The 14,613-nt window shown below is 36.8% G+C and overlaps 1 protein-coding gene across 10 annotated transcripts in view; it reads left to right on the top strand.

Moving 5' to 3' along the window:
- Positions 1 to 14,613, top strand: part of PTPN2 (protein tyrosine phosphatase non-receptor type 2) — an 86,094-nt gene that overhangs the window by 44,991 nt on the left and 26,490 nt on the right. For 8 of the 10 annotated variants that reach the window (XM_064577983.1, XM_064577980.1, XM_045887068.3 and 5 more), the window contains 3 exons: positions 2,626 to 2,726; positions 7,217 to 7,315; positions 12,041 to 12,178. In XM_064577983.1, coding sequence (XP_064434053.1) covers positions 2,626 to 2,726; positions 7,217 to 7,315; positions 12,041 to 12,178 — 338 coding nt within the window. The remainder of the gene's footprint in view (positions 1 to 2,625; positions 2,727 to 7,216; positions 7,316 to 12,040; positions 12,179 to 14,613) is intronic. The other 2 variants (XM_054510374.2, XM_054510375.2) reach the window with 1 other exon arrangement.

Here is a 14,613-nt window from a genome sequence, read left to right on the forward strand (position 1 = left end):
GTTTTTTAAGTTTAAAAGTGGGGAGAAAAAGGATATTTAGTATAAATTTCCTTCAGGGGAGCAGTTTAAATCGAATGTATTCTCCAGAGTTAAACATCAGACGTGTTCGGTTTATAATTCAGTTACATTCTTCTGACAGTTGTATATTTAGGATACTAAGCCTGTGTTAACTCTGTTATTATGCACATGCCTTCTCTCTCTGAGAAAACTTCTCCTTTTCCATCAAAATGATATAAGGTAAAGTTTTGTAGACTACATATTTACATCAGCATAAATTCTAAATCTGTGAGGTTTTTACTTTTTTTAACCCTAAAGCATGATTTTTTTTTTTTTTTAAAGATTTTATTTATTTATTTGACAGAGACAGAGACAGCGAGAGAAGGAACGCAAGCAGGGGGAGTGGGAGAGGGAGAAGCAGGCTTCCCGCTGAGCCGGGAGCCCGATGTGGGACTCGATCCCAGGACCCCAGGATCATGACCTGAGCCGAAGGCAGTCGCTTAACCAACTGAGCCACCCAGGCGCCCTAAAGCATGATTTTTAATGGCTCCATTAAAGTAGTACGTCTTTCATATATACTGTAATTTAACTGTTGTTGGACATTTTGGAAATTTGTGTTATTTCCCCTTTTGTGTGTTACTGTTAATCCCTGTGTCTGTCTCTGGCTGTATGCATTGGTTTCATTCACAGAAATGGGAACCTTGGATTTTAAAGGATTTACACCTGTTACTCTAAACCAGGCATCTGAAAAGTTCTCTTATAGTTTCATCTAGTGCTTACTAAGGGGCTAGACGTGGCCTGGACAGCACTGGGCATTATCATTTAAAAAACTAAAAACAAACAAAAAATTTTGCCCAAATTTTTTAAATAAAAAAAAGTTATCTTTTCATTTTAATTTGTATTTCTTTGATTAATAGTGAGGGTAGTCTTTTGTGTATTGTCCTTGTTCACTTTTAAAAACAGGGTCTCTGTCGTTTCTTATTGATTTATAGGTACTCTACATATCTTAATGCTTTGGTTGTATTTTGGTTTTTCTTAGTAGGATTCATGACATTTTCTTAATTTTTGAGGCCTCTTTTTATAATTGATGTATAGTGGACATACAGTATTATATTAGTTTCAGGTGTACAGTATAATGATTCAACATTTATATACATTCTGAAATGCTTATGACCCCAATAAGTGTAATTACCGTCTGTTACCATAGAAAGTTATTACAATATTATTGACTAGGGGCGCCTGGGTGGCTCAGTGGTTAAGCGTCTGCCTTTGGCTCAGGTCATGATCCCAGAGTCCTGGGATCAAGCCCCACATTGGGCTCCCTGCTCAGCGGGAAGCCTGCTTCTCCCTCTCCCACTCCCCCTGCTTATGTTCCCTCTCTCTCGCTGTGTCACTCTGTGTCAAATAAATAAATACAATCTTTAAAAAATATATATTATCGACTGTATTCCCTATGCTGTACTTTCCATCCAGGGGACTGACTTACAACCGGAAGTTTGTAACTCTTAATACCCTTCACCTATTTTGCTCATCTCCCCACCCTCCTCTCTGACAACCACTGGTTTTGTTCTCTGCGTTTATGAGTCTGTTTCTGTTTTTTTGTTTGTTTTGTTCTTTTAGATTCCACATATAAGTGAAGTCATATGGTCTTTGTTTGTTTTTGCCTGACTTATTTCAATTGGTATAATACCCTGTAGGTCATCCATGTTGTTGCATATGGTGATATTTTTACTTTTAAAAGCAAGAAATATATTTAAACTAGATATATTTATATTGTTGTAACACAGTCTAAGTAATGAAGCATCTTTAGTTGTCTTGTAAAGAATTAGAACATTCCAGGGTGCCTGCTGGTTCAGTCAGTAGAGCATGCGACTCAATCTTGGGTTTGTGAGTTGGAGCCTACTTAAAAAAAAAAAAAAAGAGGGCTCCTGGGTGGCTCAGTTGCTTAAGCAACTTCCTTCTGCTCAGGTCATGATCCTGGAGTGCCAGGCTCGAGTCCCACATCGGGCTCCCTGCTCAGCGGGGAGTCTGCTTCTCCCTCTGACCCTCCCCCCTCTCGTGTTCTCTCTCTCTCAAATAAATAAATAAAATCTTAAAAATATATTTAAAAAAAAAGAAAGAAAAAGAATTAGTGTATTCCATCTGTATTTAAAAATTTTTAGCTTAATTTAAATATAATTAAGTACTGAAAATTATTTAAATATAGTTGAATGCAGGTCAGTTGAGGAATGAAGAAAATGAACTGTAGTTACCGTGGTTTTTTGTAGATAGACCTATCAGTTCTTAGGCACCAAGATTCTAAATGATCCTTTTACTTTTAGGATGGTAGGTGCCTTATTCCTTTTACTATATTTTACTCTTTGGTCAATTTTTCTAGTTACGGTAGCTAGCCTACTACAAACAAAAGCATTTGCAATACTACAGTAACAAACAACAGGATTTCATTTTTATACTTCCTTTGCAAGAGGGAATAATTCAGGACTTGACTCAACTCTCTGTGGTGGTAATTTATTTTTCTTTGTTTTGTTTCTTCTATCATTTTATAAATACCTAGAACATTAATATTAAAGTAAAAAAAGAAATGAGAAGTTTGAAATGACAATTATGGTTTATCCTTCTCTGTTTCAGATGATCACAGTCGTGTTAAGCTGCAAAATGCTGAAAATGATTATATAAATGCCAGTTTAGTTGATATAGAAGAGGCGCAAAGGAGTTACATCTTAACACAGGCAAGTGATGTGATGTCAAGCAGATGCTTTGCAGTGCAGTTATTGTGGTTGGTCTGCTTTGAAACACAGCTAAAAGGATGTCTTTACTTCTTTTGGAAATGAAATGCCATTTCAGTTTTTTCTGTTGTTATGTACTAAAATGGAGACATTTCAGTGTTTTGCAGATTTGTATGTGAATATGAAATTAAAGTTATTTTTAAAAAGGAAAATTTTTTAACAAATGGCTTATACCAGTTCTTTTAAGGCAAATTATCATCCTTTACATTGATACAAAATGTTTGTTAATGCTTTGTTAAGTTCTCTTCACATAATCTGTATCATGACCAGAGGCCCTTTGAAGGCCCTTCTCGACCCCCTTCTCTGGCATGTATTTTCAGAGGATATGAACATGCTTCAGTGATGTCTGGCCTTTGTTCAGAGTGAGGGTGGTAAGGCCAGGTGCCCAGAATACTGGCTGGGAGGCCAGAAAGCATGAGGGTTCCTTGTGGCATTCTGACTGACTGCTTCTTGGCACATTGGCCACACCCATATCCCAGCACTATTCTTTCATTCTTTGATAATAGAAATTATTTTGGTTTATCCACACCAGCTGCCCTTTATCAAATGACAGAGGCTTAATGAGCAGTGCTGTTATATCCCCCAGGTAATGATTTTGAAATTCAAAAGATAAGCTATATGTTCATAATATTTGAGCTTTTTAAAAATTTGGATCAGAATAACCTGTTACTGAAAGAGACAACAGTTTCATATAGTAAAAAGATCTTCTATTAGACTATTTCTAATTGACAGGAAATGAAAAATAATTACTTCATTTTACTTAAAGTAGCTGCTATATGTTAAAAAAAGAAAAAGAGAACCTATGTAAAAAAAAAATGGCAAGGAACATAAATTCACAGTTAAAGAAAAATATAAAGGTATACAATACACCTATGAAAAGATATTCAATTTTTCTAGTCATTAGGGAATATAATTTTAAACCAGTGTTCAGTTATCACTTTTCACCAGTGAAAATAGCAGAGATTTAAAAGTTACTCAGTGGTTAAATATGTACAGACATAAAGATATATGTGAGGGTGTTTGTTGCAACTTAATTTTAATAGCACAGGACCAGAAATAATAGGACAGAAATAATCTGTGAGGGACTGGCTAAATAAATTACACATATACCATTAATATTGGTTATTTCTAAGAATTAGGAATAATTAGACTTTACTTTGTTGTTTTCTGCCTTTTTGTAATATTTGGAGCTTTTCTTATGAGTATTCATGAATTATTTATTTATTTTTGTGTGTGTGTGAGTAAAGCGATAGAAGTTTATTAAGTGAGGAGACAGAAAAAGCTCTCGAGTGAGAGGGGTCCCAACAGGGTTGCCCTCAGGACATCTTTAATAAACTCATTTTTAGAATTTTAATTTACTTTTTATCTGAAAAAACTATAATGTTCAAAAATAGAGAAAATAATTACCCTAGATCCCTTATCACACTCCTTTCTTCCTCGCTCTCTTCTTTTTTCCCAGTCTTGTTCATAATCCTAAATTTTGTAGGTACTTCTCAGGGTTCTGGTTTAGGATTTATTTCCCCTTTTTCAGTCTATACTAGAGACTTCAACTCTCTGGAACCATATGTTCAACCTTTATATCTTAAGAGAATGTAGACACTGGATTCACAGCATCTGTGCCCAAATCCTGGTCCAACTACTTCATTGGGTATTCATTCATCTGACAAAGATTTATTGAGTACCTACTCTGTGGTAGGCATTGTTTAAATAAAACAGACAGTGGGGCACCTGAGTAGCTCAGTCAGTTAAGCATCCTACTCTTGATTTCAGCTCAGGTCATGATCTCAGGGTTGTAAGTTCCAGCTCCATGTTGGGCTCCATGCTGGGTGTGGAATCTGCTTGAGATTCTCTCTCTTTCCCTCTCCAACTGCCCCTCCCCCTTCTTAAAATTTTTTTTAAAATTAAATAGACATTAAGCAAAACCCTGTTGTTATGAACTTTACATCATAGTAGGAAATAAAATTAATAACAGCTAGCAGTTTTGTAACCTTATTCTGTACTTTATGTGTTTTGTATAATTTAAGGCTCAGGATAACTCTCTGGTAAACACTGTCATCACCCTGGTTTAATGCACGAGGAATTAGCTAAAGACCAGGTACATTAAACTTTACCAAGCCCATACAACAAGTGAGTTGAAGCCAGAATTTGAAGCCCATTGGCTCCATGGGTCATGCTCTACAACCATAAGATTGCTGTGTGACCTTGGACAAGCTACCTAACTCCCCAAGCCTATATATATATATTTATATTATAGATGTATACCTGTATTATCTGTGAAACAGTGCTGAGTGAAACTCTTACAGTTCCTGGTACTGTGGTAAGCCCTCCGTGGATTATTCGTTGTGGCATTTGTTACTGCTTTTTATTAGTAGTAGTAATAGAAGTAATAATAATCCTCTCATAAAATTTTGTAAATCCCATAATGATAAAGAAATTGCCTATTAATTGTGTTTAAGTGTCCTGTCCCTATTGGACTGCTCTGTGTGTCCTGACAGAGCTCCCTGCATTTAGAGCTAGAGGACTCAGAAGGCTGTCTTCAGCTTTTTATTCTTTCCTGAATTTTCCCCCTATATTTTCCAGGTCTTAACTGGATATTTTTACCCAGATGACTCTTTTACATTGCAAATTCTGTATTTTCTACATCTAACTTTTTTTTTTTTTTTTAAACCAAGCCAGCTCCCTTCCTGTTTTTCTCACCTGGGTTAAAGCTATGCTCATCATCTACCGAATCCTAATGCAGTTGCTTAAGGCTGTGCTGTAGCATCCTTTCTACTCTCGAAGATCTGGTGGTTCACCTCTTACTGTTGTGGCACTTGAGATGTTTCAGTTAGTAGGACAAGGACTTCTCCTTGCCTCTTAGTAAACTCTTTGAAGGCTGAGAATATTTTACAGGACAGAGAAAACTAGAGATGCTGAATGTTTATAAACCTTAGCTGTTCTAATTGTCCTTTGTTGCTTCTTTTTGTCATCTTTTTCCTCTGAATTTTTTTAAAAAATATATCAGTCCTTGCTATAAATCTCCATTTCGGGGGAAAAAAAATTTGTTAATGTTGCTTGTAGGTGGAAGAGCTGAGAGATACCCTCCTCACCAACCACCTTAGAACCACTGACAGAATGTGTTTTGTGTTTCCATATGTATACACACTGAGTGACTTCTGGTGAATTGATAGATCGATTTTTTCAGATGAAAGAAAAGGCTTTCATTTTACTGGGGATTTTCTCACTTTGTTTTGTTTTAGAAGTAGATCAAGTAATAGATAATATACATTAAGTGAGTAGAACAGTATCTTCAAACATTTGGTTGTCATTACTTAGGATTCTAAGTAGATTTCTGGCCTTTTTATAACTTAGAAGCTTAGAGTTTATTAATTTAAATAATATTAATAGAACATCTGCTACAAACCAGGGAATACAATTGCCCAAAAGATGCTTTCAGCCTCAAACCATGTGAATCACCTTGTTTGACATGGGAAGCTGAAGTTCCAGGAGACCTGGCCTCCAGCCCCTAAAGCTGCCCCTCCCTCTGTCCTGTGAGGAAAATGCTTGCTGACTTGCATTAGCTGCAGCAGAGCCTCATTCATTTTCACCTTTAACATTAGTTATAATTTGACCATGGCCTTTTCATCTCCTATTTGCCCTTTCTTCTGCCCTGTGCTACCGCCAAGCAAAATGTGAAGATAACTGGATTTGATTTTTTTTCCCCCATGGCAGTACTGTAATATGAACAATTGCCCCTTTTAAGTCCTCTGCTGAGGTCGCACATGCTGTGGTTTTTGTAGATTAACAGCTTCTTAGTGGTTCAGACACTTTGAAATTTCCGCTTTTTCTGGAAATCTTGTTCTAGTTAACTTGGGGTGGTTGGTTGGTCAGTGACGGCACGGATTTCCTCTTTTGTAGGACTGCCATGATCCATGGCAGGCAGGGCCTCTCTTCCTGCTGTGGAAGCTGAAAGGGACAGAGATTTCCTCTGCAGCTAGAACATGACCAGTCAGTTGTCCCTGCCCATGGTTTTGACTCCAGTTTGTTTAACGGTTATGCGTGATGGCTGTAGCCACCTTAGCACTGGCGATGCCAGCAAAGCAAGGTGAGAGTAGTACCAGCGTCAGGAGCACTGTGCCAGGCTGACTCCTTTGAGCAGAATCTTGCCTTTACATTGGTTCCCACTGAGGCCTGGCTTTCCAGCCCTCAACTCTGAAAGTCATCTGATAGCCTGAAAGATTCCTTTTCTGCCTAAGTCAATAAAAGTCGGTTTTGATCATTTATAAGCAACTAGTACAGACCTATTTTTTTTAACTCAAGTGGATTTAAAGTCATGATTTACTTATTATGATTCAATACATTGTTCTTAAACCGGAAGCATACTTGAGGGAATTTTCCTTGAACCTTGTTCCATCTCCTTTCTCTTACCTCCTTTTTCTTCTCTGTTCTTACAGGGCCCACTTCCTAATACAGGTTGCCATTTCTGGCTCATGGTTTGGCAGCAAAAAACCAAAGCAGTTGTCATGCTAAACCGAGTTGTGGAGAAGGAATCGGTGAGTAATACTTAATATTTACAACTTAGTGTACTGCCTGTATTGTTAGCTTATAAATGTTTTCATACTTCTTTTGGGATAGTCATTCATTTACTGGTTTTGGCCTTGAATTGCTAAAGGCTAGTAGTCAGGGTATTTCTGACCAGAAGTAGTATATCCTTTTCCTTTCTTGCCTTAAGTATTTAAGTAATAGTTGTACACCACTACCTTCTAAGATGTAAATGTAATGAAACAAATATTGACCAGTGGTGACATAGATCTTTGGAATCCCTAGGCTTTATTAGAATTTTTATAATTATTATCAAAATCTTGAGAAGTTTAGAAAGGATTAAAGTGACAGGTTTTTGTTAAGCTATATGAATTTTTATTGGCTCTTAGGTCACGAGACAGTAAGTTTGGGAATGTATAAATATATTAAACTTGAGGTACAGTCTAAACACAGTGCTAATTAGTTAAGTCTTTTAACTTTTGTAGCTTTAGATCCTTTTCTGTCAGAGAAGCAAATTGGAAAGTATTGTCAGTAAGGTCTCTTCCAGCCTAAGATCTTCTTCGGATTCCTGATTCTTTTTTATAAATTCATATTTGGTGGCTTTCGATGGTGCTGCAAATTATTCTACTCTCTTTCTAATCCTGAGTGGCATTCACATACCAGAATGTCCAGCAATATTGGCGTAGTTATTTACAGTGGCTTTTTCATGGCTTCCAGTGTGACTTAAAAATTAAGTGATGATGACATTGTTTGAACAATTTGAACAGCATTGCAGAGTAGATGATTTATAAGTTTCATCTCTCCTCTTGGAGCATAATTAGTATATTAATAAGATAAGACTCACTAGAAATTAGAAATCATATTTATGGTGGTTGGATCTAGATGCTTAAAAAGATTCAGGTTTAATTATTTTGGGGAAGATTACTTCATGAGTGATACTGTTTTGTTTATGAAGAAGCCCATAATGTCTGATTATCTTTCTTTTTGCGGCGTTAGCAGCCATTGCTGGTCAGTGCTTAGTTCCTTAATTAGTTACAGGTTACAAAATAGTGATACTCCAATTTTACCATTTCTTCTTAAATTTTTGTTGGAATACTTCTATGGAAAGAAACTTTCAGAGTGCCTGACTCTTGGTTTAGGCTTAAGTCGTGATCTCAGGGTCGTGAGATCAAGCCCCACATTGGGCTCTGCACTCAGCATGGAGTCTGCTTAAGTTTCTGCTTAAGTTTCCCTCTGCCTCCCCTCCCCTCTTTCTCTCTCTAATAAGTAAATCTTTAAAAAAAAAAGAAAAAAGAAATTTCCCTTCTAGTTAGTTGACCACTTTTATATAGGAAAAGGAGTTTACAAAATAGTTAATTCCCTAGTGTCTTCAACAGGTGACCAGTTAGGTTTTTTTGGTGTGGGGGCAGGGGCAGGAGGGGATCAATTATTATGAACTCATAGATTTTTTTTTTAAGATTTTATTTATTTATTTGACAGAGACAGCAAGAGAGGGAACACAAGCGGGGAGTGGGAGAGGGGGAGAAGCAGGCTTCCCACTGAGCAGGGAGCCTGATGCGGGGCTCAATCCCAGGACCCTGGGATCATGACCTGAGCTGAAGGCAGACGCTTAACGACTGAGCCACCCAGACTCCCCTGAATTCATAGATTTAAACATCTTTGATGTACTTCACTCCATTGCAGTTATTATCCGTCTTAGTAGTTGAATTATTCCTCTGTTGGCTAGCAGGAATCTCTTCAAGTTGGGCTCTGAGTCAGAAATCTAAGAGATAAAACCAAAGAGTCTTTAATAATTTTCTTACTATCTGGAATGACTACTTAACCTCTTCTTCATAGAATCAGTCATTTCTCTAGGAACCTTGGTTTCTTTTATTGGGCAGTGATACTTCAACATGACAATAAAAATAGGGATGTTGGGACGCCTGAGTGGCTCAGTTGGTTAAGCGTCTGCCTTTGGCTCAGGTCATGATCCCAGGGTCCTGGGATTGAGTCCTGCATTGGGCTCCTTGCTTGGTGGGGAGCCTGCTGCTCCCTCTGCCTGCCACTCTCCCTGCTTGTGCGTGTTCTCTCTCTCTCTCTCTCTGACAAATACATCAAATCTTTAAAAAAAAAATTAGGGATATTTACTGATGCTGGGTTGATCATTGTTTTTAGAGCTTTTTGGTGAACAGAGCTAAGGAAAAAATGTGTTTGTGTTAGATAACACATTTCAAGGATTCATACTGATACTTCCAATTTAAATTTAGAACTGAGGGGGTTGGCTTAATGCATTCTACCTTATATATCTGTTGCCTCCTTTTTCCATACCATGAATCCTGCTTTTCAAAGACACAATGGATAAAGAATATCTTACAATGACTCATTTACTTTGTCCCATATTATACACCAGAATGACTCATAATAAGAGTATCAACTCCATCACCAAAATAATTACTGAAAAAGTTTTAAATTTTTTATGTTTTTCCCTCTCTTTTTGTTTTTAAGTTGTACTTTACCTACATTGTCAGAGTATGTAACATAACTACAGTCTTTCTCTTATATCCCTTGTAAAATCTTAGTTCTACGTGTAAATATATATTTAATTTACATTGTTGGTCTTATTGATGTCTCTCCAGTTGTTCTGTAGATATCTCATTCTGTAGTGCATCCTAAGGAAGGGACTCATGGGCATTTTAGTTCCTGATTTCTTACCTGTCGATGAGAGTTTAATCTGCTGTCTTAATGCTTAAAAGTCACTTTGACAGAATATAAAATCTTGGCTCACATTTGCTTTTCTTTGAGCAACTTAAATACATTACTCCATTTCCCTTCCCTTTGGCTTTAGAGATTACTGACAAAGTCAGTTGGACATCTGATTTTATTTCCTTTGCAAGTCATGTGTTCTTTTTATCTAAGTTACCCAAAGGCTTTTATTTTCTTCAAATCCCATTAATTTTACCAAAATATGTCTTAGTGTTGGTCATTCTGGGTCAGTTTTTCTAGATGCGTAGTATGCTCTTTCAATTTATGATTTTTAAAAGAAGAATATTGATTATACTTGTTAATATTTACTGTTTGCTTGCTTTAGTGTTCTTTGGATCCTATTCACGTTAGATTTTCTTTGTTTATTTTTATATTTGTCACTTTCTCTTAAATCCTGTTGTCACTCCATTTCTTTTATTATCTGCTGTGTTTATTCATGCCTCTGTTCCTTTTAGTTTAGTCTTCATTTCTGAAATGGTGTGTTCTTTGATTCCTAATTTTTTTCTGTCTCCTGTCACCTCATTTCTGAGTTGTTCTCATTCTCCTTTATGCTCTTTCACTTATTGTATCATATTTAAAGTGTCTTTTAGCACCTTTGGAAGTATCAGCTCATAGTAATTATTTGTTTGGAGGTGTTGTTACTGTTTGTGATTTGTAGCTGTTTGTGATTTGGAAAAGAAATGACCATATTTTATAAGGATACTTTTGTAGTGTTTTTTTTTCGTAATGAAGTGGCTCTTTATCTCATCTTGCCACAGTCTGTTGGTCTCATAATTTGGCTTTTGGGAAGATCCTTTTATTGTCACAAATAGGAATTCCATATTAGTAGTTCTGCCAAAATGTACCAACTCTAGATAAAGAGGGCTTTTCTTCTTCTTTTTTTAAAGATATTGTTTATTAGAGAGTGCGTGCGCACATAAGCAGGGGGAGGGGCATAGGGAGAGAGATAAGCAGGCTCCCCAGGCACAGTCCTGGGTAATGTGATAGAGTAAATATTCTTAATATTTCAGTATTTCCTATATTTTTTAAAAACCGAAAATCCACTGAGTGGGGAGCCCAACACAGGGCTCGATCCCAGGACCCTGAGATCATGATCCAAGCCAAAGTCAGATGCTTTTTTTTTTTCCTCCTAATTAAATTTTGTTAATTAATATATAATGCATTATTTGTTTCAGGGGTACAGGTCTGTGATTCATCAGTCTTACACAGTTCACAGCGCCCACCATAGCACATACCCTCCCCAATGTCCATCACCCAGCCACCCCATCCCTCCCACCCCCCTCCACTCCAGCAGCCCTCAAGTTTTTTTTGTGAGATTAAGAGTCTCATGGTTTTTCTCCCTCTCTGGTTTCATCTTGTTTCATTTTTCCCTCCCTTCCTCTATGATCCTCTGTCTTGTTTCTCAAATTCCTCATATCAGTGAGATCATATGATGCTTGTCTTTCTCTGATTGACGAAGTCAGATGCATAACTGACTGAGCCACCCAGGCACCCCAGAGGGGGCTTATCTTCTGATTTATTTCCCTGACTTAATTTTAGTAAGTGAATATACAATGTTATTTCTAGATAAATAGTATTTGGTAGCAGATTCATGGGTATTTGTAGGAAATTCTTGTAAAATGAAGCCTTTTCAATACTGTTTGAAGAAAAGATTCTTACAAGAGGTTGATAATTTTGGAAATGTAAAGTGAATGCCAGTATGATGTTAAAATATAGGTTATCATGCTTTAGAAATGACAAATTCACTTTTATGAACATACCTGTTTCTGGCTTTTTTTTTTTTTTTACTATAAGTTATAGGAACATTTTACAAACCTTTTATAAAATGTCAATCTTACTAAAATACATTGAGCATCAGATATAGTGCAATTGTTCATAGATTTGGGTACTTGAAAAAAATATAGCATGTGTATGTGTGTGGTTTGTCTTCCTTTCCCAGCTTTTTAGGGTTTCATAATGTCTAGGAACTAATATCTACATATTCTTAAATTTAGGTTAAATGTGCACAGTACTGGCCAACAAAAGATGATCAAGAGATGCTGTTTAAAGAAACAGGATTCAGTGTGAAGTTTTTGTCAGAAGATGTGAAGTCATATTATACAGTACATCTACTGCAGTTAGAAAATATCAATGTAAGACTTTTCATGCCTAAAAGATTGGACTTTATATATTGCTGATTTTCAGAATTATTTTATGTCATTAGATTTGAAGTTTGGGGCTGCATATACATTTCGATAGTATCTATAATAGTATATAGTCATAAGCATGGTGTTTACATTGTGTTTCCTACATGCGGTAGCTCTCTGAGGACTCTTGAGAAAACCTAGAAACTAAGGATTTTAAAGTTCAGGTTGAGATATGAGGATTGAAGATAATTTATTAAGATTACTTGGGGATGAAGAGAGAGAGAGCTTTATAATCAGGCTAACCTGAATTCAAATCCCAGCTCTGTTGTTTAGTAGAAATATCCCTGGGACCTGTTCCTCAACGTCCCTCATCCTTTCCTCGTCTGGAAAGCAGAGATTGTGATAGCGCCCTTTCAGGGCTGACGTGGAGATCAAATGAAGATGTGTGCGCAGAGCAGCTGATGTAGAATACGTGCCCAGTCAACATGGCAGCACTTGGTGCTTCTGAGAGTGGCAGGCCAGTCAAGAAAATAACTTACTGGAATGTTGTTAATTCGATGATTCACCACAGAGAAATTTGTCCTTACTGAATTGGGGAAAATGGTGAAATAAATTTAGCATATGGTCCCAAGAACATTCATATGGATCTTTTCCAGAAATACAAGAATTGTTCCTTATTTCTTGGTTGAGATACATGTACATGGTGGATTTGTGAACCTGCTATTTTCAAGTTGGGGGTCAAGACATTTCTCCCCTTTTCACCACCTACCTGTTTTGCCTTCTTTGTGTTGTAATCAGGATAACTGGAAAATATGAAATGAGAGTGATTCTGGGATGCTCTTAGGAGCTAGGAAAACTAGAAAATAGGAAAATATTTGTTGGCCAAAAAATGATTGCAGGAATGTATCTAGTCTGAATAGTGAGATACTGTTTTAGTTAACCATTAACTGAAAGAAATTATTAACATGGGATCATTGACCAAATAAGTTTTATAGAGAAGAGATATATAAAGTGCATACACACACACACACACACTTTTAGATACGAAGAAATACATTTTAAGGTTGATCTCTTGAAACGCCTGTTTTTTGCTGCCTACTGTAAGCACAGGTGCGTACTGTTGAGGGCCCAGGCCCAGCTTCGCATGACATCCGTAATTAAGTTTTTATGTGATCTCTTAGGTTATCTGAGAAGTCTCAAGGTTGGGAAATACAAGACTTAGATTTATTTATAAATTTCCCTTATTTGTAGTTTTTTGTACCAACTATTCCATTTACATATGTCTTAAGCTGCCCTGAGATACATCAACAACTGTTTGATCCTAGATTGTGCAGTACTTCTTGCCAGAAACAGAACTGCTTTTCTATAAACTTCTCATGATTCTTTGCATCATCTTCTCTTGGTATTTATCCCAGGTACCTCATCTGCTTCTGGCCTAAAAACTGATAGGAATGGAGAAGGGCATAGGTGTTTTTCCCTGTTTCTGAAACCTATCCTACCTAATTAAGAGTTAATTATACCTTAAAATAAAATGCGTTTTGTATTTTATCATTTTGTAAAGCACTTTTACATATAATTTGACCCACAGTCTTCCTATAATGTGATAAATATTCTTAATATTTCAATATTTCCTATATTTTTTAAAAACCGAAAATCCATTAAGGTTATACGATTTTTCCTGTAAATAGATTACTCAGCTAATAACTGACAGGCCAGAACTCAAATCCTGATCTCCTGACTTGGAATGACATGGGGCTAATAAGTCTTTTGAAAAAAGTGTTAATTGTCCTAGCAAAGGAAGATTCTTGGTTCGAAAGCATCTTTCTGAGTTGAGGCATGCGAACTGTCCAACCACTGTTTCAGTTGCTAGCAACTGTGTGATTTCTTATTGGCCTGGGTTCAGAGTACACCATAATTAATAGCAACAATATGTTTACATTCTACCTTACAATCTTTAGTAAGAACTAGGAATGTTAGAAGAACAAAGTAGCATTTCAGCATGAGAAGCAGAATTGTATTTGGTTAAGTATTTACACTCTGGATCCAGATTGCCTGAGTTTAAATCCCAACTGTACGCCTCCTGGTTGTGTGACTGGTCCCACTATTTACCCTCTGTGCCTCAGTTACTCATCTACAGAATCAGGATAAGGACACACGTACCTCAGAGGGTTGCTGTAAGGATCAAGTGAATTAATGCTGTAACAGGCCTAAGACTCCATGCAGGATTCCCAATTAGTAGCTTTAGTTGTGTGTGTCTGTTTCCTTTGTCATATCAATGAATTGGGAAAGACTGCAGAAAGAACAAGTTGAGGGAGAAAGAAATACCAAAGGAGTGAGAAAGGTGATGCTGCAGGTAAGGAGTGGTCACCAACCTCATGCTGAGCTGCAGAGAACCAGTTTGCAGCTAAAGGAGTCTGACTTGTCTGTAGTAACAGGTCTAG

This window comes from Mirounga angustirostris, unplaced genomic scaffold, assembly GCF_029215605.1.
Source record: "Mirounga angustirostris isolate CCGP_5_RB_7025 unplaced genomic scaffold, mMirAng1.0.hap1 SCAF_14, whole genome shotgun sequence".
NCBI lineage: Eukaryota > Metazoa > Chordata > Mammalia > Carnivora > Phocidae > Mirounga > Mirounga angustirostris.